The 27,941-nt window shown below is 39.9% G+C and overlaps 1 protein-coding gene and 1 long non-coding RNA gene across 9 annotated transcripts in view; one reads left to right on the top strand and one right to left on the bottom strand.

The window, feature by feature from the left end:
* Nucleotides 1-1,824: 1,824 nt before the first annotated feature.
* On the bottom strand, nt 1,825-5,853 carry LOC125686923 (uncharacterized). Its single transcript, XR_007373943.1, has 3 exons — nt 5,690-5,853; nt 3,212-3,344; nt 1,825-2,816 (listed from the first exon to the last, which is right to left on the bottom strand). It is a non-coding gene; the product is annotated as an uncharacterized LOC125686923 (long non-coding RNA).
* GLIS3 (GLIS family zinc finger 3) overlaps nt 5,304-27,941 on the top strand; it is a 158,050-nt gene continuing 135,412 nt past the window's right edge. For 4 of the 8 annotated variants that reach the window (XM_048931510.1, XM_048931508.1, XM_048931507.1 and 1 more), the window contains exon 1: nt 6,008-6,125. Coding sequence is in view for 1 of the 8 variants with exons in the window: in XM_048931509.1 (XP_048787466.1) it covers nt 6,354-6,382 (29 nt within the window). In the remaining 7 variants the exon portion in view is untranslated. Of the gene's footprint in view, nt 5,461-5,525; nt 5,575-6,007; nt 6,126-6,282; nt 6,383-19,904; nt 20,003-26,104; nt 26,177-27,941 lie in introns of those variants that run through there. The other 4 variants (XM_048931505.1, XM_048931506.1, XM_048931511.1 and 1 more) reach the window with 4 other exon arrangements.

Raw genomic sequence — 27,941 nt, 5'->3', positions numbered from 1 at the left:
GGATAGGCTGGCGAAGTCAGTCCATGAGAAACTAATGAGATTCAGTAAGGCCAAGTGCAGGGTGCTGCACTTGGGTCAGGGCAATCCCAGATATTTATACAGACTGAGGAAAGATCTCCTTGAGAGCAGCCCTGTGGAGAAGGACTTGGGGGTCCAAGTAAATGAGAAGCTGGACATGAGCCAGCAGTGTGCGCTTGCTGACTGGAAGGCCAACTGTATCTGGACTGCATTAAAAAAGGGGTGGCCAGCAGGGAGAGGGAGGTGATTGTCCCCCTCTACTCAGCTCTTGTGAGGCCACATCTGCAGTACTGCGTCCAGGCCTGGGGTCTCCAGCACAAGAAGGACGTAGCACTCTTGGAACGGGTCCGGAGGAGGGCCACTAAGATGATCAGAGTGCTGGAGCACCTCTCCTATGAGGAAAGGTTGAGGGAACTGGGCTTGTTTAGCTAGGAAAAGAGAAGGCTTCAGGGAGACTTCACTGTGGCCTTCCAGTATTTGAAAGGAGCATATAAACAGGAGGGGGGACATCTGTTTATGAGGGTGGATAGTGATAAGACAAGGGGAAATGGTTTTAAACTAGGGGAAGGCTTAGGTTAGATGTTAGGAGGAAGTTTTTCACACAGAGGGTGGTGATGCACTAGAAAAGGTTGCCAAAAGTCTTTGTGTACTCACTACTGGTAGTACACAAAGATCAAAAGATTGATCACAGTATTTTCTGAACTACATCACTTCTTGAGTGGAAATACGATGATGAAAGCTAACTACCATGATGTACAATAACTGCATTGATACAGGTTTCTGTTCTGACTTAGAAAATACAATTTAACATTAAAAATCAGTGCTGAAATGTGGAGGCACAGAAATGAGTAGAATAAACACTGCAGAGGTATGTACATGCCACAGAAGTGATTAATAAAATGCTTAGTTTCACAAACAAGAAAAGCGAGTTTCAATGTTGCATTTGTCATCTGTTCAATCTGAAATTGCTGAGGCCTACGGAAGAAGTCATTATTAATATCAGAAGATCTTACTGTAGATAAACAGAAGTTCCATTTCTTCTAAGGTTTCTGAGTGGACTGTGGAAATTTCCATCTTTGCATCTTACTTCACCCTCAATTAATGTCTTACCTGTAATACTATTTATACCAGTGATCGTCATCAACAGAGAGTAGGGAAAGGAATAGACGTCATGCCAACTCCTGATCCCTTATAGTCTATGAATGGAAATTAAGTATGCTTGATATCTTATAATCACCTGTATATTTCATTGTTCTACATCAAATTCAATTTGATTTCCAATTCTGTTTTGGCACAGAGACTGAGATTCCCAGGCAAAAGCGGTCCTTAAGCTCTCTTCAGCTATATCTAGTGAAAAGTGTTGGTTAACTGTTGATAGCAAACTGTATTAGCTGAACTGCAGTGCTCATGCTAAGATTTCTCCTTGACCAAATTTTTATGTCTTTGGAAATGTATTCCACTCATTAGTCTCATTTCCAGCTTCTTGAGGGGCACTGTAGAACTTGGAGTTCACCTGCAGTTCATCTTTATTTGGGACCTTAAACAGTTACACTGTATCTCATGCTATTACACAAAGTGGCTGCATTCTCCTGAAACAGTTCTGTGTAGGTTTATATTATATATAATTGATCTACATTTTACTTAAATGAATTCTGTTTACCAGCTCAAGTTTAGCCTGTATTAGTCTTGCAGAATTTGTCAAACTCTGATTCTCCAAGGATGTAAACAGAATGCATGTATTTTTCAATACTTATTCCCTTTTACTCTATTTACCACGCTAGGGAATTTTTAAATGCCAGTCTAATGATTGACTCTGTACATCATTTCACATTGCAGGGTAGTGTCAGATGCTGGAGTTGCAATGGAGAAAATGAATGTAAGGATCTCCAGATGCTGCTAGTGACTTTGGAAATGTTAGCCATGTGTTCCGCATAGTATTAAATGTATAGCCAAGAGGAGGATAAATACGTTGCTTTGTCTACTTTATAACAGGTAGAACCCATCACAAAAGTATTAATGAAATCAGGATATAAAAATAGGAATCAGAATTACATAGTAAAAAAAGCTCAGTAGCTCTCTTTTGTCATGATAGCATTAGACAGCCATCCTCTCAGAAGGCTTGGATAAATGTGATCTTGTCTTGTTAACTCATCATTAGCAAGATGAAGAAAAAAGACCAGGCCACAGGGCCCACTCCCACAAACTCTGATCTTCCTGTCACAGAATCACAGAATCGTAGGGGTTGGAAGGGACCTCCAGAGATCATCGAGTCCTACCCCCTGCCAAAGCAGGTTCCCTACAGCAGGTCGCACAGGTAGGCATCCAGGCAGGTCTTGAACATCTCCAAAGAAAGAGACTCCACCACCTCCCTGGGCAAAGGAGATCCGCTGAGCATCTCCACAAGACATGTGATGTGTAACACAGTCCCAAAAATGCTGAAGCAGAAAAGATGGCAGACAGTTGTCTCTCCTTTCTCCAGGGAGCCATTCTAAGCTGAGGTGGAGAACATACAACACTTGCTTTTACAGATAAGGGAAACACAATTGCATGATATTGGAATATGTTCAATGTTCATCCCAGATGTATGTGACACATGTATAATTCAAGAAACAATTTGGTAATGACCTAACAGTTGCTGCAAAACACCTTGAAAAAGTTTCTTCATATCTGCTGTGTCTGAAAAATTGTATGCTCAACCTTGTGTCCACTCTAGTCAGTATGTCTGAGGCACGAAAAGGAAACAAGCCCTTCTCATTCTTTTAAATCTCTTCAGGGCTCACCCAGCAAGATGGTCTTTTCTGAGGAAAAAAAGAGAGATTTGTATGAGCAGCTGTCTTTTTCCACGATGCCTAATGATAACACTCTTTTTGGACTACAAACCCAATGGCATTATGCAACCAGAATCAGGATCTAAAGTGAGAGTATTGGAGCAGCTGGTGACTGTGTCTGCTAGCCTATGGAAGCAGAGCAGGAGTCAGATAAAAATTAGAAGAGAGCACATCCTTTTCACAAAAAATCTTTGTAAAAATGCTTCTGCATTTAGCAGTTTGTAAACTGAAGGCTTAAATTATAAGTTCGGTATGATTTTATATAGCATGCAACTTTACATTTCTTCAAGGAGTATCTCAAAGATTTTACTGAACTATGAATATTTCACTTGGGTTTAAAGTGACAAAAGAACAATTTTCATTACCTCAGTAAAAACCAGTTTGGTCTTGGCTGGGTGATAGCATGAATTTGCAGGGAATACTGATGTGAACTCTCAAGTATTTGAATTCTGAATTCACCTTCTGAATTCATTATCTCCATTGGATACAGGGATTGAGCTAGAGAGGAGAAAAAATGGAAACAAGTTCATTTGATGTAATAAAATGCAGAAGTTTTCTGACAGAATAATGCACTAACCTTTCAATCTTCAAGAAGGACATTTCCTGTATGGAATGAATATGGGTGCATATGAAAACATCTTCAACTCTATAAAAACTAAGGAAGATTTGAACCGCAGTGTCCAGTGTTAGTTTTGGTATTGTGAGATCTTCACTGCCATTCTTGTTCCCTGCTCAGCATACTTCTCAATGGTCTTCAATGACAACAGCAAAAACTCCCTCTTTCTGCATGTAATGGCTGCATACTCCTTGTATTTTAGAATATGTGTTTCAAAAAGTAGTATGCAGCTAGGATCCATCAATTTTTTTCACTGAAGAATTGACAATTTACCTCCTACAGATAAAAATGACTCAAAAATGGATAAAGATTTTTTATGGGTGTTGAGTTTGCTTTCTAACAATGTCCTCAGAGTTTGAAATAGAGCAATTTAGCTGTTTTAGTAACTTTGAACTGAAATACACATTTTGCAGACATCTTTTAATAATTACTATTTTTGTTGTTGTTGTTGTTGGATAAACCTATGTTGATCATTTGCAATGTGAGTCTACTAGTATCATTACAGTCAGTTCAATACCAGTTCAGGGCTAACCCCTGAGATTTTCAGTGATGGGATCCAGCTAGAATGTAATTGCATGACAAGTTCTGGGCTCCAGAGTACTGTGAGAACAAAATGAGATGTTTTAATTTACTTGGCTCACAAATCAGCCATTTTCACTTGATAAAGACCCCTTCCTCATTTATTAGTGTTTTTAATATGCTCTTAAAAGTCAGGCACTACTTACAAATACTTTTCTTTTATGATAATCTGTATATGTTACGTGTATTTATTTTATTCAGACATAACTCTATCGCTGCCTAAGCATCTGTGCACTTAGAAGCAAAGAGACTGCAAAACAGTATCACCATATGAAAAAAAAAAACCTGAAGCCTCAACATTTCCTTGTATTCTGGTTTTGCAAAAAACATATGCTGTGGTCTTCTTACCAACTTGAGTCATGTGGATTTGATGTAATGTGAGTAAACAGCAAGATATTTAACTCAGAAGAGCTAATGATCTTAAGGCTGGCCTTGGGTGCTCAATGACTGGATGCACCCTGACAAACCATCCCCATGCCTGCAGCTTACAGCTCTTGCAGACAAGCTGGCAGAAGAGCAGATTCCCCTTCTCCTTGGAAGATGTGATCAGGGCAGCCACAGTTCCACTTGCTGGGATTTAGAGAAGTGGGTTAATACCTAGCCTAGTTTCTGGGCTTGCTTTGCTTAGAAGGTGTAAGGCTGCTACACTCTCTTGGTGCCACACATGCAGGTGCCACACATGCAGGAGGTATCTTGCTCTGGGACACCTCTGCTAGTGAGCATCCCATCCACAAAGCCTGGACATGGGAGTCATCAGGTAATCTCTGAGCCTGGCTCTCCAGCTGCTTATCTCCACTTATAATCCCAGTTACCCACTTACAGGAATTAAAGAAAAACGATCCATGACAACACCAGAAGTTCTGATTTGTGACCTACTCTCTCCACCTGTGAAAGATGCTTCCTGGGGCCAGTACCAGGGTCTGCATGAGCGAGGTCTTCCTGAGAGAGCAGACCGAGGCAGCAGATCTGACTCAGTATCTTCCAATCAGTTTTTCCTTATTCTGTTGCTAATCTGACCTCTGGTGTTTACAAGAACCTCTGCCTTCACACCACATTTCTGAAAATCGCCCAGGAAAGTATCAAGCATCTAACCCCCTGATCCTCTTCCCCACTCCAGAGGCGCTGTCCCCTTCCTCACCTCCCCCTCGCTACACTGGCCACTCCTGCACCCCACAGCAGCTTCCCAGCAGCCTCCCCCCGCCCCTTAAAGATCCATATAGTCCCGTGTAGTCCTTTAAATCCCCATGCAGTCCCACGGATCTCCCCGTGCCACCCTCCAATGCTCTCATCCCCTGCAGTGCCCCTTCAGCCCTAGAAGTGCCACCGCCACGCAGCCGCGGCAAGGGTTAACGGCGGGGCCGGCGGGCACATGACGGCATGGCCCGGACGGGTTCCGCGCTGCCGGCGGGGAGGCGAGAGGTGAGCGTGGCGAGGAGTGCGCGACCGCTCCGCGCCCTTTTCCGTCCGGTCCCGTCTGCCTTCAGTCCCCGGGGAAGGGTAGGGGGAGCTCGGTTCCTCCGACGTCGGGAGAGGGTGAGTCGGCAGCTCCGGTCCCCCGCGTCACAGCAGGGAGGGGGGAGAGAGGAGTTGCGGGGGAGAAAAAGCCAAACAAACGAGCCTGTGGTGAGGTTAGCTGGCCGTTACTCACCACGCTGGCCAGCTTGCAGCCGCGAGAGGAGGGCGCAGCGTCGTCTGGCAGGACGGGACACACACCCTCCCTGCAGGCGGGTCGCGCCGCGAGTGAATAAGCGGAGATAGGTAACCGCCGGAGATAGGTAACCGCCGGAGGACGGCGCGACTGCCACCGGCTGCGCGGCAGCAGCGTGAGCGGCGCAGCGGGGCGGGGCGGGGCGAGGCGAGGCGGGGGGCGAGGCGTGGTCCCGGTGCCCGGTCCCCGCGGTAGCTGGCCCTGGGCCGGCCGTCAGCCTGGCACGGCACAGCAAGGGGCAGCACTGCGGCCGGGCAGCTCAGCCTCCCCGGTATCACAGCCACGACATTCACGGCTTTCAGCTGTGCTCTCCTCTCCCGAGTCCGCGGGGGCAGCTTTTCGCCCGGCTTGAAGCTTCTGAAGTTTCAGCTGCGAGGTGTGTGGGAGTTGTACGGGTGGTGGTGGCCGTCTCCTGGGACATCTGCCCGCAGAAGCGCGTGGTGGTGGCAGCGGGACACCGGGGCAGGTGGCTCTGGCCCTGTGGCTCTGTCTCCCACGGGGACGCTGCCGGTGCCGTGCCGGGTCCTGCTTGCACTCGCACCTTCTCTGCTGCTGATGCTGCAGTGTCAGCATTTGCGGCCGCGCTCCTGGAGGGTCCAAAGTCATGATGGGCAACGCGAGCGGGGCAGCGGCGTGAGTACAAGGCGCAAGAGTCGGGTTTCACAGAAGCCACAATGTGTAAGGGTGCTGCAGCTGTCAGCGGCACTTCGCAAAGCATGCCTCGGACAGGTGCTCGCTGCCGTCAGGTTGTGTTGGGTTTCTCCACCAGCTCCCTGAACTCTGTAGTTCATCCTAATGAGAGTAACGCCACTCCTTGGGAAGTTCATGCTGTTGTGCTGCAGCAGCCACTTGGAATAGTTCTGCCTTGCTGCCCTCAGTTCTAAAGGAGAAAAGGTTGAGGAGGTTCTAATCACCATCGTAAAGACCTGAGAAAGTTTTTCTAGTGGGGTGGTAAAAGTGCTGGGTCCCACTTGTACGAGGACATACATCATCCTGATAGTGACTGCCCTCCTGGTGATAGTCACAGCAACTAGCGGTGGCTACGTTCTGTGCTGTGTTTGTACAGCTCCTTGCACAAAGGCATTCCTTACTGTGACTAATCTTCCCAGGAATTACAGTGATGCAAGCAATAAGTAATTAGTATATTTTATTATGCTAGCGCTGAGAAACTCAGTCATGTTTGGAGGCTGGTCATCTTACTGTGCTGCAGAGAACTTCCTCTGGCTTTTTTATGCCTGGCTCATTGATGCTCTATCAAGAAGGCTGCCTGCTAATCTTAGAGAACCAGAAAACCCTCAGGCTGTTCATCCCTCCCCTTGCTTTTCTTGGCTGACCACCCGCATTTAACAAAAGTGAAGTATCATCAGGGTACTGTGGTTTGGAAATCAGCCCCTTGTGGTAGTCCAAAAGTACAGGTGTTGTGAAAAGAACATGAGCTGCCAAAACGGTAGATACTCTGCGAGGCACCTACTACAGTAGTGCATGTTTTCTGAGATGGCAGGTAGCATAGAGGGTCAGAAAGATTCTGTGTAAATTGAGTGGAAGGCTTATTTGTAGTTTAAGTTTTGAAGCTACATTATCTTCCTTTAGTGCAGCTGTTATTCCTAATCTGCATGTTGTCCCAACCTTAATTTCCAGAACTCTGTTCAATTCTTTTTTTTTTTTTTTTTTTCCAGCTGAAACTCCTTCCCTTGGGAAGGAAAAGGAAAACCCATCACTGCAGTTGTTTTGATTGTGAGCTATAGCCAGGTGCCTATGCAGCACCTGTGCAGCAGTCATCATACCAGTACTTCATTTGGTGTGCACACACTTTTCCAAAAATTAGTTATTAAGCCAGGGGCTGGTACCTCTGCCTGGGTGCATGCTTGTTGCACACAGCTGCAGGGCACAGCAACAACAGGAGCCTCCAGGGCTCTGTTTCTGTAGGACTGTTAGTGAGGCATTGATGCTTTCCCCTGGACTGGTGCTGAGATGGGGCAGGTGGGTGGGGAAGAGGCTGTCTTTGTTCATGATGGGCTGAGGATGTGTGCACAGTCCTGCAGCACACAGTCCAGGAGTACAAAGAGAGGTGACCACGTCTGCTCCCACAGTGCATGGCAGCTGCTGTGGAGCTGAAGTTAGGGTCCTTCAGCCTTCTTTGTTTAGGGATGGTGCTTGCTACCTAATGCGCAAAGTGCCCTGATAAATGTCACATAACTGCATGTATCCTGAGCTAGATTCATTCCATCTCCTTCAACTGGCCTCTGGAGCAGTCTGACTCAGGTCTTACTGAAGCTGAAGGGTGTTTGCCTCCTACTTCAGTGGGTGAAGTGGTAAGCCAACTCTTTCTAAACTGCACTGGAGCAGCAGACAGTGTGGCATACCGTGCTGCTGGCACAGGTTTGTGAATTCTTTGTTTTGCTTTTTGAAGGATTACTAATCACATTTTCCAGAGGTTCAGTCTGACTTTAAATTTTACTGCATGATTTTTTGAAAGTGAATTTATAAATCATTGTTGTGTAACTTTGTTGTCATGTTGTTATTGATAGAGGTACATTAATAAAGCTTTGAGTAATGTCAGCTTAAAAAAAGGAGACCTCAGAAGCAATCAACCTAATTATATTTCCTTTGACATCACTATGAGTTAGACAAAGCACTGCACTGTCTCACGGATGGAGGGAAATATCTCACTGAAAGGTAGCAAGTGCTTGTGTTTCTTTGGTACAGCAAAATAATTCATCTCGCAAAACTGTAATATTCTTTGGTATTCTTGTATTGTAAGTTTCAGTCTTATTCAGCATTTCAAATTGTCATGTAAGTCTCTCTAATCAGGAGCTATTTATGGTGTGAAGGTCAGATAGACTTTTAGAACATAACTAGCATAACTACTGGTTTTTAGTTTGTTACATATGCTTTAATGCGCCTCTAGATATATCCAATGTTTTGGTTAGAATCAGTTGGGCCCCGCTGGCTTTGATATGAGAATGGCATTTTAATGGAAGCTGGTATGAAACAAATGAAATCAATGAAAGGGCATTTGTGACCAAATAATACTGTCATTACTGCGAAGTACTCATTTGAAAAGATGGGGGAGGTAACTCTCTTCAAGATGTTTTAATACTTTGTTTGCACATTAAAATAATGTTATACTTCTTCATTGTAGAATCAGGAAAATGAAAATGAATTCTAGAGAAATAACTTGTTTCTGCTTTCATCCAAAGGAACAAACTGAATGCACTTGTGTGTACTTGCAGAGCATTTCGTTCAAAATGTATCTTAGCGGCTTGAGGAAAGAAATTAGAGGCCCAGAAATCTTTTCTCCAAATGTAGGAAAACAGCAGTAGACAATGATAAAAGCAAGGCAAAGACAGAACTGTCTTCATCATTGTAAAATAGAGTACAGAGGAGAACAGCAGGGAGATCAACCAGCTTTGACCTGAATTTTACCTGAGCTGGCAGGTCTGTGTAAACTGTGTGTACTTCTATTGATTAAACCAAAGGCACTTCTACCTAATAAAGCTGATGCATTTGTCATGTATTTCTTTGATTATATTAGTACTTTTTGCAGGCAGGGATTATTGACAAGAATGTTCATTTTTTGTAGCCCCATTTATAGTGCCATGCTATATTGCTTTGCCAATGAAACTGCTGCCTTTGTGTGTCCTTTTCTAAGGAGCTACTCACCTCTGTTAGGGCATGGTACATTCTGCCTTTAAAACAAACTGAGAATTTCAGAACATCCAGCTCTGCCTGTCCTTAGTTGAATTGAAAAGAGTGATATGTGCTTCAGCTAGGCATGAAAATTAATAATACTGCATATAATTTGTGTACTACATGAGTTTTATTATGGACAAACAAATATAACGAAGAAAGATAATATATAGAATACATATTTTATGACCATTTCAGTGTCAATAGGGTATCTGTTCTTAAAAAATGTCAGTCAGGGTGGTGCTTTTGCCTTTGAATGTAATATACATAGGTCTTTCATTGCTGATGAGTTTAACCTGTAGTGTATGTGTGTGTGAGTATCTGTCCATGTGTATGTATCTCTACAGTTGCTTAGATGACTTCTACTCTATTCTGGAGATGTGCTATGAATGCTGTTTTGCAAAAGGCATGTTTGGTGTTATGCTTTTTTTTTTTTTTTTTTTTTTTTTTTTTGGCAGTGCATGGGAAGAATTTAATATGAAACTTCACACAAACTTCAGTCGTGAATAACTGGTCATAACTTTTCTGGCTTCAATGCTGAAAATCTCATGTGCTGAAGATAAAAGTTACAGATCAGTTATTTGCTGCACAGAAGTTGTAACGCTGAGTTCAAACCATAATGTATACGTGAATGAAAACCATAATTGAAGATGAACCTCAGTTTTATTCCTATCAACTTAATTTGTGTATCTACCCAAGTTAACTAGGCACTGTATCCATGATTCAACAAACTACTAGAACAAGTACATTAATGTTAAACATATGAACCCAGTGACTAAAGTTGGGCATGTACTATTAATCTGAATTAGGGTGATATTACCCAATCTATGTGACATATTAGCCTAGTGATTTCACTGATGCAGCTTTTTTTCTACAGATCTTTTTTAGGCCAGGAAATGTTTAGATCTAGTTGAGGTGTTCAAGAAATGCTCAGATGTTGTACTAAAAGACATGGATTATAGGGAAATATTGGTGGTAGGTGGATGGTTGGACTAGATCTTGGAGGTCTTTTCCAACCTTGCTGATTCTATGATTCTTTGATGCTGCCGTTTGTTAATTCATGGCTGAGAAGATCACTTTAACCCTTTACAGCTTTGTCTTCTAAGAATGAAGTAATGGGAAAAGTAAAATAAAGAAAAGTGTCTTAGTGGAAAGTCAGAGTTGCAAACTTACTGGCATAAATTGGAAGATATTCTTGAAAATTTGCAGCTGAATGATGGCATCTAAGTTAGAGCATATCTGCAGATTTACAATGGAAATCCGCTTTTGCAGGAACAGCAGTTATGTTTTTGAATACCCACCAGAGCTGGAAGGGCCAGGGACATTTCTGTGGTTTTGCTTTTCCCTCTCAATTTTCTTGTGTGTACATTCTTTAAAATGTGAACTGGCATCTCTTTCCTTTTTTGTCTACATCTACATAATGCTGCCCTGCTGTGTTTGCTTTGCAACACCATTTTAATTAACAGACCAAAGAGGTGACAGGAAAAGAGGAGATAGCCTGTTCATCATGGTGACCACAGTCTGTAAGGGAGTCTTTTCAGTGTTGGCTGCATTCTTTCACTTGCTTAGCATTCACTTCATTTCATGGCTGGTTTAGCTAATGTGAAGGTAGCTGACCTTATTGCAGTCTTCAGCTTTTGAAGAAGCAGGTTCTCTTTGTGTTGAAGTTGTGAGCCTTTGCTTAGCTTTGTTCTTTCTCCTTAACTGGCCCTGTAACACTTGTACTTTGTTGCTTGTAGCCAGTGACGTCACAGAGTTACAAGCTCCAAGCAGACCTCTCTTTTATTTGGTGTTATTTACTACATTTTTTTTTTTTATGATTTTTTTTTTTTTTTAAACAGACATTTATGAGGGATTACTTACTAACTCTGGATTGATATCAGTCATAGCTATGGGTCTGTAAAAATACTCTTTGTTTACATTAACTGCTTATAAATGAACAGGAGGTCATGCAGTATGAGCCAACTGACCAAGGTTATTCCTCATGTACCTGTGTTGTTCAGTGGCAGGAGATCCCACTTATCCAAGTTCATGTAGAAATGCCCTACCCATCTTCAGGTAGCAGCAGCCCAAGCCCAGATATTGGAAACATGTTCGCCGATGTACATTCAAAGAGATCCTCTTTCAGGAGGGGTAGGTCCTCAGAGCCTCATCATTAATAGTACAGTTCACCTTCCTGCTTTAAGTCCCAGGAGACAAGTAGTTACAAATGGGAAGTCCAGGCCCACAGTTTTTGCTGACAAAACAACAGGAATTTGGAAACATATTTTCCCTATGCACAGGTAATGACATTTCTTCTGCAGTACTATATGTATCTAGATTATACTGATTTTAATTGATGAAATCCTGTCTCTTCTTTAGCATTCTTTTACTGCAACAGAAGAGATATTGAAGCAGAATGTTCTACTATTTTTCACTAAGGTAATTCATCACTTGATTATGGCTAGGAACATTGTAATTGACAGCAGTTGCTCATACACCCTAAGCTGTCCTGTGTTTCCTTATAAACAGCATAGTCTTTGCTTTTCTAATGTAACTCAACAGATCCAAATAGTCACTTTGTGCTCTATAGAGACAGAATTTTGTGAGTACTGTCAGAAATATTCTGTCTTGGATACATGAACACAGCTTTCCTTCCATGACTAACAACTGCTTACTCATGATAGCAGCAGTGTAGTCATAGTTCTTTCGTGTACTTAGACAAGGCAAGCTGTAAAGCATTTTGGAGCATGTCTTAACCACACATTTGCAGTTTGTCTTTTGGAACCACTGTGTATGCTATAGAAAATAATGAAACGTAGCTCTCACAAGATTTGTAGCCTGGTCCTCAGTGGGTAAGTGCTTTTACATCAGGGAATTACATGTCTATCTGGAATTACTTTCCTGTCTGCTCCTGGGTCAGTAAAGATTAAAGAGAACTTTAAGGTTTCAGAAATTATTGATTCTGGCTTTGCTGGAAATTGAGATGCTACTTTTGAGGAATTAGAATATCTTACATTGAGAACTTAATGTAATTAGACATTAGGATTTCATGGATGGAAAATAATTAAATATTTTGAAACACCAAAAGAAGTTTTGATTTTCATTTGAGTGCAAATGCAGAAAGGGAGACAGATTTCTTCTTTTATTCCAAGTGGATTGCTTCTTTTTATTTTCCTTCTTCACTTTGTTTGCATTAAAATTCATTAAGTCCATCCACTTCAGCATGGCATACAAACTTGAAACCATCAGTATTTTAGAATGACTTGAAAGTTAACTGCCCGCTTGAGTGTTCTGCTGAGTCGGACCAATCGTAATGCATATATATATTCCTTCGAGGACCTCTGACTGGTGCTTGCTGTGGTGGTGGTGGTGGTGGGTATTCCTCTATTCCTCACAGCATTTGGCTTCAAGTTTCTGCTGTTGGCAGTGAGAGGAAGTGGTTTCTTTACTCTATGAGCTTTAGAGGAACTTCTCTCAGTCTGCAGATAGAGCCTAATTCTAGCTCAGTTCAAGGTGATTTTTTAAACTTATCACAGCATGGATCTGTGTCTTGTATTTCTAAAATAGCCCAATGTAACAGTTACTCCACCAGCTGTATACTTTGCGGAGATCATCACATGGCAAAGAGTGTATCACCTAGTTTATTGTCTTTGGTATTTGGGAATTTCGGTCTACTATGTGTAACCACGGTGTTCCTGACAGTTGTCATTTCCACCCTTCTTCCTTGGCCCACTCTCCTGTCACACATTTAAATCAGTCTGCTGTTTTGTGGGATAGTGAATAGAGAGATTCCAGCAGAAGGCCTGGCACTGGGGAAGTTTGTAATTAACACTGCTACGTAAACACTGTTTGCTTGTAATAAACATGTGACTGAAAAGACAAGAGGTAGTGACAATTGTAATGCAAGAGAGGAACACTGGAAAAGAGATAAGGAGACAAAGAGAATGACTGATGATATACTTGTCTTCCAAAAGCATATTCTGTATTTTTCTTCTGTAGTCAGACGACACAGGAGATCTGCATAGACCTTAACTGTACCCTGTTCCCCTTCATCAAATGGATGTTAAAATATTACACTTGTAAATGAGAGAATATGTTGTGATTTTATTTTTGAGAATTTATAGAATAGCAGAAATTCTATAAAATGTAAATAGTTACCATGGAAGAAGATACTATGAGCTTCAGATACTGTGGACTTAAGATTCTATGTTTCTATTGATTGGGATTAATCATAATTATTAACAATACTGCTTACAATGTTGAAGAAGTATATCCACTATGGAAGAAAAAAGATTCATCCACGTAGTCACATCCAGTTAATTTTTAAGTCTTTGATCCCTGATATGCTGTTTCAACCTTGTAAATTAGTCCATCAGTCTTGTAAAACTGTTTCTCTAACAAGTGCCTGTGCAGTTCTTTCATATTTTGTCACTTTCTAGTGGCTGTTACATAGAGGGAATGTCTTCCAATAGGCATTTTATTTAAACAAAAAATAAAGCTTTTTCTGAAGAAGTCAATGATTTTCCTCTTACAAGTGTCTCAAGATGATTTAAAGAAGCTTGCACAATTCAGAAGTGTGAGGGTTTTTTTAATTATTTTTTCTCTTTTTTTTTCTTTAAAACATATGGGATAGTAAAAGCAGCAAGATACAAAACAAACTGACTTAGTGGTTTTAGAAAATTCTAAGCTTCCCTATTCTCTTTCAGTAATGGATAAACAGCACCACAACAGAGAAGAAGGAAAGTACAGAATATTTTAGAGCAGTCCAACCGTGTGCCTTGTTTTCTGTGGATATTTATTTATATATTTATTTGTTTATTGGGACAGGAGATGGTATTGTATGCACTAAGAGGACAATAATAATCTACAGTAAACACAACATGCCCTCAGCAACAGGCTGAGAATTTTTTATTTGCATGAGAACTATCTTTTATAGTGATTGAAAGCTTTGACAGACAACGATTTTTAGAAAGGGCACCACCTCAAATCACATTAGGAAAAAATGTTACACTTTTTTGCATTATGAGAACCTAAAGCGTACTGTACATTTTTATTATATGAAGAAAAAAAGCAAGTCTTAGTAGACACTGGTGTATGTTCCCAAAGGGGATATTTTGACACAGAAATTTGGTGCAAAATTCAGGCATAACATTAAACATAATTGACACTGGAAATCTACAGTCTCTAATTTCATTTGATATGTGTATTCACTTTTTGTGAATATTCAGTTTCACGCTTATTAGATTTGCTCAGACTTTCAAAGCAAATCTTTATTGACAGAAGCTGCTCGGGTGACAGAGTTGGTAAAGACATCAGGGAAAAATAAGCAGAAAGAGGTGAGAACAGCAGAGGAAGATAGAAGTCCAGTAGGTGATAACATTAGTTTTCAGCTTCTCTTTTTCAGTGCAGAAGATCTTTTGATAAATGTCTTGTACTGAAAAAATAATGTAATTTAAGAAATCCAGCTTTCTACAGAATGTTCTATACTATGGTAAATTTTAAAAGAAATTCTTATCTTAGAATGGTTCAAATTACAACTGTAGCGATACCCAGGCCACATTATGTATTTGAAGATGTACTGCTTAGCTTATCTTCTCTAAATAAGCTGTTCTTACTGCTTTTCTTATTCACTCATTTGTACAGACAATATTTTTTTGAATGTGAGCTGGATGATGTTCAGACACATCCTGAGGACTATTGTGACTAACATGGTAATAAAAATCCCTAATATTTCAGAAGACATCATGTGTTTTCCTGATGGCCAACATGTTCAACACTTGTATCCCTCTCTTACCATATGAATGCAAACATATTTTCCTGAAGTCCATCAAGAGGTATTAAAAATAAACATAATTCTGGTAGTTTAGGTAGTGGAGGACACCTGGGCTGTTTCCCTCATCATTGTCTAGTTGGGGACAGTGGAGGGTAGGGTCCTGCTGGAGGAGTTGGGGAGTTGGTCTGAATCACTGCGATCATATTTATGTATTTATGGAAGTTCATTTAAAGCTTAAAGCAGATTTTCCTGTAATGTTAGATAATATATTATAGTCTTCAAGCAGCTCAAATTTGTCCAATGGAAAGTTTCTGCAGAGATTGCTATTGAGGTGCTGTTTGTGGAGGTGGTGTAGCTGCTGCACTTCCAGCCATTGTGCTTGTACCACAGCAGAGATGCACCAGATGGACACAGGAAGGGGGAAGGCTTTTGGTCTTCTTTACTTATCTGTTTGTGGTTTGAGCTAGTATATTTTGCAAGACTTTCTAGAAATTGTGAGCAGCTCTTAGTCAAGAGAGCTGTAGCCATCTTCTTGCTTACCCTGTTGTCTCTAGCAGCAGATGATACAGCATATGAAGGGAGTCCAAGACTTGGAAACTAAGCTCACCTTTTGTTCCATTCTGGTTGCTCTATTAAAGCTGCTCAACATGTGAGTACGTGTTTGAGGCTGTATTATTAGGAAGATTTTTTGAGGGGAGTAGGGGGATGGAGAGGGAGGGTCTTTTTATCTTTTTTCATAGGCATTGGAAGGAACAGCACCTCTAATGCTGGTAGGCTGTGTGAGAACTGTTAAACCTGATTAGAAAGGATCATTTGCCTCCATTGTCTAAAAGAGCCTTGTTTCACTTCTGGACAATAACTACCCAGGTCTGTGAAGTCTGTTATGTGCAGAAGTGTTAATCAGTAAGCAGCTTGAGTCTCATTTTAAATCTTTTTTACACACTTATTTTGCTCTGTAGTACTGTTGTTTTTATGTGTCACTTGGCACAGCCTGAAAACAAGTTGTTCATCAGCATTCTGTGCAGTTCCTTGCAAAGAAAGCTTGATTCAGGTCTTATTTTCTTTTTAAGTTGTATTTAAAAAATCAATTTTCAGCAGTTTTTAAGCCTACTTATTGACAATGTTTAGGTACAGCAAAGTGATTAAGTGATAATGATCTTAATTATATCCAATTTGACAGATTTTCCAGCCTGCATATGCTTCAGTGGACTTGACGTGTTTGAAAAGGAGCATACAGCCCATCAAGGCAAAGAAGTCATTAATTACAGCTCTGACAATTGTTGATAACATTCATTCTTGATCAAACAGGGAAGGGTCTTGATGGATTTCTCTGTCCTGTTCAAGACTTTCCAATGGGGTAGATGAGAACATGGGACTCTCTGAGCTTAATTCTAGAATTAGTTCTAAGCATTGGATGAAGAGATTGTAATCTAGGCCTGCAATCCTAGTTAGATTTGATGAAGGTCTCTTTGGGTTTTGTCACGCCTTTTATAGCATATACAAAAGGTCTATTTAATGTAAAAATTGGTGGAATGCCTTTTGCAAGATGTTCCTTTGGAGTGGTTGTTTCAGCTTAATTTATTTTATTTTTCCATCCAACGTTTCAGTCATGTGTCAACTCCTGAAAATAAATGATGTTCAGAAAACTCTTGAAAATTAAGAATAGAAGGCAGTAATTTACAGGTGAACTGACTGTGTACTTTTAGAGTTTTTATTATAAGTGTTCAAGACTTTGTTTTGATGACAAAATATTCAACAAAATGTAAATAACTAGTGATACCAACATGTATATTGAGGCTGTTATAAAGGCCCAAGGCAACTTACAAAAATTCCCTGGAGAGTATTAGGCTTGACACCAGAAAGATCTGATATACCCAGAAACGGTAAAATCCCTCAAGAGTATTAGGCATTTTGCCAACACTTAACAAATCTGCATTAAGAGGTCACTTTATACTCAGCTTTTTATTTTTATTCTGTGCTTTGTGTGCTTGGACATTATGTTTTAAAGTTGATACTAGCTATCTAAAATACAGCAATATATTGAAAGAGTACACTCAAATGTAGCTCATGTATTATAATTTCCATAGACAAAATATTACTCTTGCAGACTGGGGAAAGCCAGCACAAGGTGATGAGCTGTATTTATCAACAACTTTATGACATCTGTTTTCACCATGACATCTTACTCTTGTCAATAGCATCCAAAGAGTTTTGCCACATGCAGCAAGGAAAGCACGGGCAAGCTTTATGTATGATTTAATATATGATTTTTCAGTTTTTTCTTACAACCAGGAGATGGCACTAAAAATGTCTGTATAGAGAGTTACATATTTCAGCCATGTTTTATAGGGAAAATTTAGAATCAAAATCCAGTTGAAATACAAACATCCTAGGAGTTTTGTAACTGAAAATTCTTGAAAGATGCATTAAGCCCACCTCTCCCCCAGCATAAAGTAAGGTCTGAATATTTTTGTGGGATTATGAGTATTGTTATGCCTCTGTTTTTTTATCAGCAGCAAATATTTTGTAAGTTGCTTTACATTTACACAGTGAGATTTGCATTTGAGGTGTCAAATACAAAATTCATTTCAGGGCTGCATGTGTAACTACAGAGAAAGAAAACAGGAGATTTGTGTCTTTATGTGGAAAAGCAGGGGTTCAAATGGTAGTTCAGTGTATAGTTACCCATAGATGAGTGCAAATACTGACTTTTTCAGAGGGATTTGGTGGTTTTTATTCCATATTTCCATAATATTCTCTTGAACAAGATACTTCTTTAGCAGTGATATAATGTGATCTTCACCATGGTAATGTGTTCCTTCATTTGGTTCCTATTGCTGCAGGCCTCTTTGATGCCAGTGAACAGGAAGCATATATATACAGATTACTTGCTTTGTTTTAGCTATTTTTTCCTACCCCCTTGCTCCCAGAAAACAATTAGAAGAGAAGATGATATTCTGATCTATTCTATACATGATAAGGATTCTCACGCAGATGTAAAAATTGTGATGATGTAATTTTTCTATATCTGTGAGATGGCATACTTATGAATGAAGTTTCTACAACTGACTTTGGTAACAATTTCTGCCTTGAGGTTCAGTGGAGATTGGGAAACTAGAATCATTTTTTTTAAGGTGTATGCTTAAATTTTTTGATAAGTTTGAACTTAGCTTGCACAGTAGACTAGATTGAGATGTATCTGATCTGTTTCTACCTGGATTATAAATGGCATTAGCATGTTATTTCTGTGTCTGCATTTCTCTGCCACCTACACTTCCAAGGCAAATTTCATTTCAGGCCACTGAGATATTTACAAGCATTGTATTTAACCTTGTACTTGAATTAATGGAGCATGGCCTGCATTGTAAATTGTAAGAGAGTTGATCATTTTTTCACAGAATCACAAAATCATTAAGGTTAGACTACTAAATCATATTGTCCAACTATTGATTCATCACCACTATACTACTAAACAGTACCTCTCAGAGCTACATCTACCCACTTCTTGAAAACTGCCAGGGATAGTTACTCCACCAGAGAGTCATAGAATCATAGAATAGCTCAGGTTGGAAAAGACCTTAAAGATCATCAAATCCAACCACAGCCTAACCATACTACCAGCTCTAACAACCCTCCACTAAATCATGTCCCTGAGCATCACATCCAAACGGTTTTCAAACACAGCAATGGATGGTGACTCAACCACCTCCCTGGGGAGCTTTTTCCAGTGCTTAACAACCCTTTCTGTAAAGACTTTTTTCCTGATATCCAACCTAAACTCACCTTAATGCAAGTTGAGGCCATTTGCCCTCATCCTATCACCTGTCACCAGTGAGAAGAGACCAACCTGCTCTCACTGTAAGCACCTTTCAGATATTGAAAGAGAGCAATAAGGTCTCCCCTCAGCCCCAGTTCCTTCAGTCTCTGCTTGTAGAGCATATTCTCTAAGCCCTTCACAAGCCTAGTTGCCCTTCTTTGGACCTGCTCCAGCACCTCACTGTCCTCTTTATACTGAGGTGCCCAAAGCCGAACACCGTACTCAAGGTGAGGCCTCAGCAGTGCCAAGCACAGGGGCAGGATTACTTCCCTAGTCCTGCTCACCACACCATTCCTGATACAAGCCAGGATGCCACTAGCTTTCTTGAGCACGCTGCTGGCTCATATTCAGCTGACTGTTCATCAGTACATCAAGGTCCCTTTCCATCAGACAGTTTTCTAGCCACTCCTCCCCAAGCCTGTAGGATTGCCTGGGGTTGTTGTGACCAAAATGCAATACCCATCTCTCTAGGTAGCCCATTCCTATACCACCCTTTCTGAGATTAATGTTTTTGTAATATGTAACCTGAAGTTGCCTGGTGCAAATTAAGGCCATTGCCTCTCATCACTAGTTACTTGAGAGAAGCCAATGCCCACCTTGCTACAATCTTCTTTCAGATAGATTGTTCTTTCATGTAGTTGTAACGAGCTGTAAGGTCTGACATGAGTGTCCTCTTCTCCAAGACTAAACAATTCCAGTTCACTCAGCTGTTCGTCATGAGCCTCGTGTTTCCCAGGGGTCAGTACTGAGGCTAGCCATATTTTATATCTTTATTGATTATCTAAATGAATCTGAATGTAACCTAGGAATCTGGACAGGCTGGATAGATGAGCTAAGGTCAGTAGGATGAAGTTCAATAAGACAAAGTGCCAAGTCCTGCACTTTGGCCTCAACAACTCCAGGAAACGCTACAGCCTTGGAGCAAATAGGATTGTTTACACTTAAGAAGAGGAGGCTCAAGAGAGACCTTATCTGAAGGGATTGTGGTGAGGTGGGTATTGGCCTCTGTAACTAGCAATAGGGCTAGAGGGAGTGGCCTCAAGTTGCACCAGGGGAGATTCAGGTTGGATTTTAGGAAAGAATTTCTTCTCTGAAAGAGTGGTCAGGTGCTGAAACAGGCTGTCAAAGGAGCTGGTAGAGTCACTTTCACTGGAGGTGTGCAGGGTGGACAGTTGGACTGGATGATCTTGGAGGTCTTTTCCAACTTTCATGACTGTATGATTCTGCGATTCAGGGAAAACTTCGCATTCACATCAGAATGCCAGAATTTTATTCTGGTCTCTTCTGCTGAACCTTCTTGGTCTTTGGTATGCCATTTCAGCTCCATGCCCTGCTCCCCCTTATCCCCGTTCTCAGTCTCCCCCCTTGTCTTTCTTCTCTGTTTGGATTCATGGTGGAGGGTGTGGTTGCTCAGTGACAGACAGGATCCAGCTGAGACATGCATTCAAACAGTATTCTCCATTTGCAGCCGTAAGCAGTTGAAATAGAACTTGCTCTTGTAATAAAAATCTCAGTTTGATGGTGTTGTTTATGGCCAGTTCTTCAGATGTAGTACAGTTGATAAAGTTTTCTTTATTTTATTTTTATTTTTTTAATGTTTCAAGCTGCTTTCCTCAGACAGTGGAATAAAGGCGATTATGTTGGCCCATAATGTCAGAGGCAAACATGGGTGCTATGGCAGTAGAGATTGAACCTTCCCACCAACGTTTGGTTACATTTTACTGCCTTGTGACAGATGGCAACAGAGGGATAGTGTGACAGAACGACATCTGACTTGGAAGTGCATATGAAGCAAAGGTGTGTAATTGATTCCTCCATGTCGGAAAAAAAATTGCACCCAGTGGCATTCATCAGTTCATGGAGACCAATGGTGAATGTGAGCACAGGGAAGTGGTGGGGGGTGAAACACTGGGTCACCTCTGCTGGTGCAGATGTGATGCTAATGGTGGTGATTGTGTGGAAAAACATGTTTTGTAACTGAGTACTTTCTCTATGAAATAGTCTTTGTATCTATTGTAATTTCCCTGGAAATAAATAGGTGTTACTTTCAGAGTGACCTACATTAATAAGCTAAAAAAGAACATGATACGTTTTTGCTATTGCTCTATTTTGATTAAAAAAAAAAAAAAAAAAAGCCTTTATAACAAGATGATGAAAAGGAGAAATTTTTGTAGAAAGCACCTTGTTTTGTGGTGAATATTTTTTCCATTCAATCACTATCATAAATTTTATTGTTTGTTCAAGTAGAAGCAGCAATGAACAGTTAAGGCATTAGCTAGTGCTTTGCTAATTTTACTAATCATCACACAGAGGGTATGCAGGTGTTGGAATGGACCTCAAGAGATTGAGTCTAGCACCCCTTCTAAAGCAGGTACCCCACAAGAGGGCACACAGGTAGGCATCCAAACAGATCTTGAATATCTCCATGGAAGGAGACTGAATATCTCCATGGAAGAAGACTTCACAGCCTTTCTGGGCAACCTCTTCTGGTGCTCTATCCCCCTTACCATAAGGAAGTTCTTCCACATCTTAGTAACAAAACTTCCTATGTTCAATTTTTAGGCCATTCTTCCTTGTGCTATTGCTGTGCACCACCAAGAAGAGCCAGACCTCATCCATTTTCCTCCCACCTCCCATTAGATATTTGAAAACATTAATTAGATCCCTCCTCAGTCTTCTTTTCCCCAGGCTGAACAACCCTCTAAGCTCTGCCAGTCAGCCAGTTCTCAATCCACTTCACTGTCTACTTATCTATCCCATACTTTCTAAGTTTCATAACAAGGATGCTGTGGGAGACAGTATCAAATGCTTCTCTGAAGTAGATAATATCCACTGCTCCCCCTCATCTACACAGCTCGTGATGACATCGTAGAAGGCTACCAGGTTGGTCAAGCATGATTTCCCCTTGGTGAATCCATGTTGGCTATTCCTGATAAAATTTTTTCTCTTCCAATTGCTTGGAGAGAGTACTCAGAACAAGTTGTTCCATCACCTTTCCAGGAATAGAGGTGAGACTGGCTTGTAGTTTTCTGGATCCTACTTCTTGCTCTCTTTGATGACTAGATTGACATTGGCTATCTTCCAGTCTTTAGGCACCTCTCCTGTTCACCAAGACCTTTCAAGGATAGTAGAGAGTTGTTCACCAATCACCTCTGCCAGTTCTCTCAGCGCTTGTGTGTATATTCCATTGGGGCCCATGGATTTGTGTGAATTGATTTTAGCTAGACACTCTCTTACCAGATCTTTGACCAATGGGAAATCTTTCTCTCCTCAGACTCTCTCTTACCTCCAGGATCTGTCATTCCTGAGGGCTAGTGTTAGCATTAAAGAATAAAGAAAAGAAGGAATTCAGAATCTCCACCTTCTCAGCATGCCCTGTTACCAAGGCACATGTCATTTAGTAGGGGACCCATATTTTCCCTAGTCTTCTACTGCTGACATACTTAAAAAAGCCTTTTTTGTTATCCTTTACCTCCTTTGCTCAAGAGGGCCTTAGCCTTACTCACTGCATTCATGCAGACCTTGGCAATATTCCTGTGTTCTTCCCAGGCAGACAGGCCCATTTTCCACATTTTGTGGACCTTCTTTCCTTTTAGTTTATCCATGAGTTTCTTGCTCATCCACACAGGGCTCTAATCTGGTCTAATTTACTGACTGTTTTTCTGCTGTGGATGTGCATCATTCAGATTTAAAGGAACGAATGACAGCACTGCAGTAAGTTCCTTCCAAAGGCATATTTTACATAGTGTACATTGTTGCAGTTGACTATCCTACTTGCGGTATAACAAGGCTGTACATCATGAATGTCCAACTTTTTGACTTGTCCAGTCTGCATCAAGTGAAAAGGAATTATGTCTGGTTGCATATAAAATATATAATAGTGTTAATGTGTATAAGTAACAAAACTGATCTTTTAAAATATATTTTTAGCAGAATATAAGAAAAGATCAAAAACAAAACAAAAAAAAAGTGTGATATTTCAACTTGTATTTGTGAAACTTATGCATCAATCTGGTTCAGTAGCAAGGATTGCATTTCTTAGTGAGTTTTCAAGGTGTTCCTATAGATTTTTGATGAAATTTTACTCTTCTTGTGCTTCATTCTTGAAAGTACTTGTTCATGAATGTATGTAGTGCCAAAAAACCGCAATGACATGAATAAGGCATGATTGTGAAGCGAAGGATATTTTTCTCTGTGAGATAGGTTTTATAAAAGTCTAGTAAAGAGACATGATATGATTGCAATTCTTTACATTTCATTTGAAAATTTGCAGGTTATATATTTATGCTGACTAAAAATGAAGTTGCAAATATAGCAAAAAAAAGATTTTTTCTTACAATCTTGAAACTGGAAAGAGAAGCTGCGTATCTTTGGTGTTCACAGGACTGTGTTTAGACAGTGTATCAGGATGCATAAAATTATTTGTCATAACTAGAGCCTGCTATAATTTAAGTTTGATTTTGAACACTGTTATGGTCTGAAACATAGCGTACATAAGTTGATTTTCATCTTGAAGACACTTGTTTCACTCTTAAATGACTGGTCAAATCCACCAAAAGTGCTTTTCATCTTTATGTTCTGACACAATGTTTACTTTTGATTCTATAAATGACTTGATTTCATTCATAAAATATTTTTAGCATTCTACCCCAACTTAGCCACCTTACTTCAGAAAAGTAAATTATGTCCTTATAATCAACATCTATACTTTTAAGGAACTCCTGGAATTTGTAATGGTTCTGTTAATTTTACTTTATGAAATTTACAGCTTTGGTGACAATTTGCATGACATTATCAATGTTTAAAGCTTTTGCACATAAATTTCATGATGCGCAATGCAGTGATGTTTAATCAAATGTGAGCTGCCTGAAGCAATAGCATTGTCTTCCATTAATTTTATAAGTCATTCTTTCTTACCAACCCTTGCCACAATGCCATCAATAGCTGTACCAGATATGTTGACAGAAGTTAAAGAAAATCACTTTATTGTAGTTTTTACTGCTTCGTACAAATCAAGAGATTTAGTTATGTCTTTTAATGGCACCGAAAAGCCATTTCTTCAGTGATGCTATATTTGTTAGCAGTATCTCCAGTAAAAGTCACTAGTTGAGCCACATCTGTAGCATCAGTACTTTCATCTATCACCAAAGCACAAAATTCAAAATTAGCAGCTTTCCTCTCCAAACTTCTTTTGACAGTTTTTCCCATTTCTTCAGTTCGTCTGGCTATAGTCTGGTGAATCAAACTGGTTTTCAACAAATTCATTATTTTTTTCTTAATCAGAACAAATAATATCTCCGACACTTCCCATGCATTGCTTAATAATGTAACAATACATTGCGTTTTTGCAATCAAATTCACTACTCATATTTGTAATTGAGTTCTTTTGAGTTTTAAAAAAATTTTTTGAGGTGACAGACTTTTTCTGGTTTCACTATTTTGACTTTAAAAAACATTTCATGAAATTCTTCCAATTGGGCAGCATGTTTTGCCATATGATGTCTTTTCAAGTTATGACCTTTGAAAACTGATGCCGTTTCCTTACAAATTAAGCATAGAGCCATATTGTTTAACACAAAAGAAAGTACTCGTGTTCATCTTTCATTGAACACCCTTCCTTCATCCAAGATTTTTGGTTTTTTTGAGTTCTGTTCTCTTGTGAGACAGCATAAGTAAGTTGAAATAGTATTATCAGCAATCACTGCGCTTTACTCAGCATAATTGCACATAATGTATAGTACTTGCAGGTTTTAATGCGACTGAGGATGTGTGGCAGGTGCAAGGGGTGGAGTTAACAATGCACCTGCACCCTCTCTATGTCCTGTTTTCAGCTGAAACAATCTTTGTAGCCCACCAATGTTATGTTGTTGCTGAGAGGCAAGTGTGTGCCTGGAGTGGGCTGGGCCACTCAGTAGTGTGGAGCAACCATCATGGTGGCACAGGGCAAAGGGCAGCCACAGGATGAGCTGTGCTGGGCTGCAGGTTGGACATGCCTGCTGTACATTTTTATACATGACATTTCTAGAGGCTGACCTTCAGGAGAAATTAGACCAATTAATCAGTTACTGAAAGCTTCTGAAATAATGAAAGTTGCTTGCTTCTTTGATTGGTCACTTGAACTTGCCACAGGGTTCATTGATGTAGTCCTGGTTTTTTGAGCATTTTGTCATCCTCTGTCCAGAAGTATCCCTAAACCATTGCAAAGAAATTTTCTGAAATGAGCTAGGTCTCAGATTAAAATGTTGCTCTGCAAATGTACTGCTGTTTGCATGCAAATGACATTCAAGCTGCATGTGTACCAGCATGATTGCTCAAAATTTCACACGTTGGCAAAACTTGAGCAATGGCATGTATATATTTTTATAATATAGTGTTGTTTTCCAACACAAATACACTGCTTATATATAGAAGCCATTTTTGTTTTTTGGTTTTAGAATCATAGAATCCTTAGAGTTGGAACTAGATGATCTTTGAGATCCTTTCCAACCCAAGCTATTCTATAATTTTATGATTCTGTGGATTTAGATCCTTAAAGAGATACCAAACTTTACTCCAGGCAGATGAAACTGTTTTAGGATCTCCAATACACAGTAGTGGGATAGTGCTATTTCTAGAGTGTAGTTACAATAGTGCAATGTAACTAGTATTGTTTCATCTGCAGAAAAGTCTTTTCTGCTTTTAGGAAAAAAAAAAAAAAAAAAAAAAAAAAAAAAAAAAAAAAAAAAAGGATGATTCCTGTATTGTATTTGGAAACAGTTCTATACACAATCTAGTTGCACAGAATTAATATGCAATACTAAAACTTCCTCCCTGAAATATTTAACAATAGATAAAAACCAGCAGTGTGACAAAAGAACACTGACAAGCTTGCAAATTGTAAATGGCAGGCTTTAAATTCACTTTTCTTCCCAAATGTTCTTTGGCACTTTTTAACTAGTTCAAGATAATAGTAACAAAGTAAATGATTGAATTTGACAGAATTTTCCGAGTCTGTTATACCTTTGTGGTATATAGCTCTTCTGAATAGTCCCAACAAGGTTTCAGAACTGTCATCTCCATGCAGTGTCTGATTCACTTCCCTGGTTGTTAACAGGTAACAACTGTTAATATCAATTGATGGAGAATGCTGGCTGGCCATTATAACATAGATATGCCTAAACTTAAGGTAAGTTTCTTAAATAAAGCCATTTAAAAAATTAGGGCAACAACTGGAGTTAACTTATTGAAAAGAGGAATATGAGAGTAAAAAGAGCAATCAAAACGTGTGTGCATATCTCCCACGGGGTCTCACATGGACTCCTTGCTTGCAACAAGTACAGGAGCTTGTGTGTCCACTGCCCAGTCCTTTTCAGTCCTTTGCAACTTGGTCTTGACTGGAAAGGCTCCGGAATGAAAAGAAATTTATCATGAAGCCATTTATCATGGCTTGGAAATATCCAAAACCAAGTGGCTGAACCACCGATGGGTTTGGAAAAATAAAAAAATAAAAAAAATCACAGATACACAGATCTCTGTGTATCATTTAGTCATTTTTACTTAAACATGGAAAGAAAATACTATCAGGCACTTGAGAAAACCCACAATAGCTTTTAATATTTGCCTGGATTTATGACTCATGCTTTATTCAAACACCAGTATAACATGACAGATGGTCATCAACTTTGCAGACATTATCAATGTGAAGTTTACTTTGGCAACTAAGTATAGCTTAATTATATAAAACACATTGTAGTATTCTCATTCAATCCTTCTTAAGTGTTTTCAATGGCTTATTTCAAAGGATAAGTCAAGAGTTCAGCAGCAGCAATATTTGATCTAGATTAAACTTACATTTATTACATACTGCTATTTGAACATCTGTTTATAAGTCTGCATTTGGCTTTCAAATTCCAGCTAACTCTTATTATGTAGTTGGTTTGTCATTAATCAGTACTCTCAAATTAAATGTTTGGGTTTTTTTAATCTACTGACCCAACGTTGCTGTCATTTAATCAGTGAATTGTATCTTCTAAACAGTCCATACTGTTTTTTCTTACTGTTGTGATACTTGTGACAATAAGAGAAGACTGCTTATACGGTTGTTTAAGGTTTTAGCTGTAAGGCTTTTGAAAAGCTGTTGGCTTTTGAAGAAGGAAGAATGTCTGAAATATCTTTTGTAATTTAAAAGAATTGCTGTTAATGTTAGGACCTGAAGGCCTGCTGGAAGACTACTTTTGTTATCCTGTGCATACCTCCTAGATGACTCTTGAGTAGTGGGAAGATTAGTGCTGCTGCCTGCTTCTTCACCTGTCCTGGAGCTGTGAGGTGTTTTTTGTCTACCTATCTGTACCAAGACTTCTTGTTGTCCTCCATAATCTAAAATACATTTCAGTATTGGCTTCCTATGGCACTGGGAGCTTTTGCATCTTGCAGATACTTTCTCATCTGATTTTCTTGTTGCTGCCAAATCTGGTTACTCTTCCAATTTCCATATGAAAACTATTTGCTTTTGAACGCATCATTTGTGCTCATAAGGGAATGTGACAATTTCCACCCTGAGCCATGAGTGGCTCTCATAGAAAATAATGGTATTCATGTGATGGGAATATTGTTTCTTGCATCCTGATTGGTTCCAGTGAAATTAGTTGATATATAACCACATTTGTTTGGATCTGAATGTGAGATAAGGAGCAAAGTAGTCAATATGAAAGACTTTTTTATCACAGGATACATTTTAGAAATGCAGGAGAGGTAATGAGAATAAAGAAACCGTGTTTCCACAAATGTGCCTACTCATATCTATTCCTTCATCTGTGATCACACTAACTAGATGGTATTCACAGCTCTGTGAAACACTCAGTTTTTGAACTGTTATCTTGAATGATGATGGGCAGCATTTGTTTTATAAAATTGTTCCGTGCAGTTAATAGTCAAACTGCTGACTTTGCCTG

The sequence above is a fragment of the Lagopus muta genome, chromosome Z (genome assembly GCF_023343835.1).
Source record: "Lagopus muta isolate bLagMut1 chromosome Z, bLagMut1 primary, whole genome shotgun sequence".
Taxonomy (NCBI): Eukaryota; Metazoa; Chordata; class Aves; order Galliformes; family Phasianidae; genus Lagopus; species Lagopus muta.
This window is presented reverse-complemented; position numbering and strand designations above follow the sequence as displayed.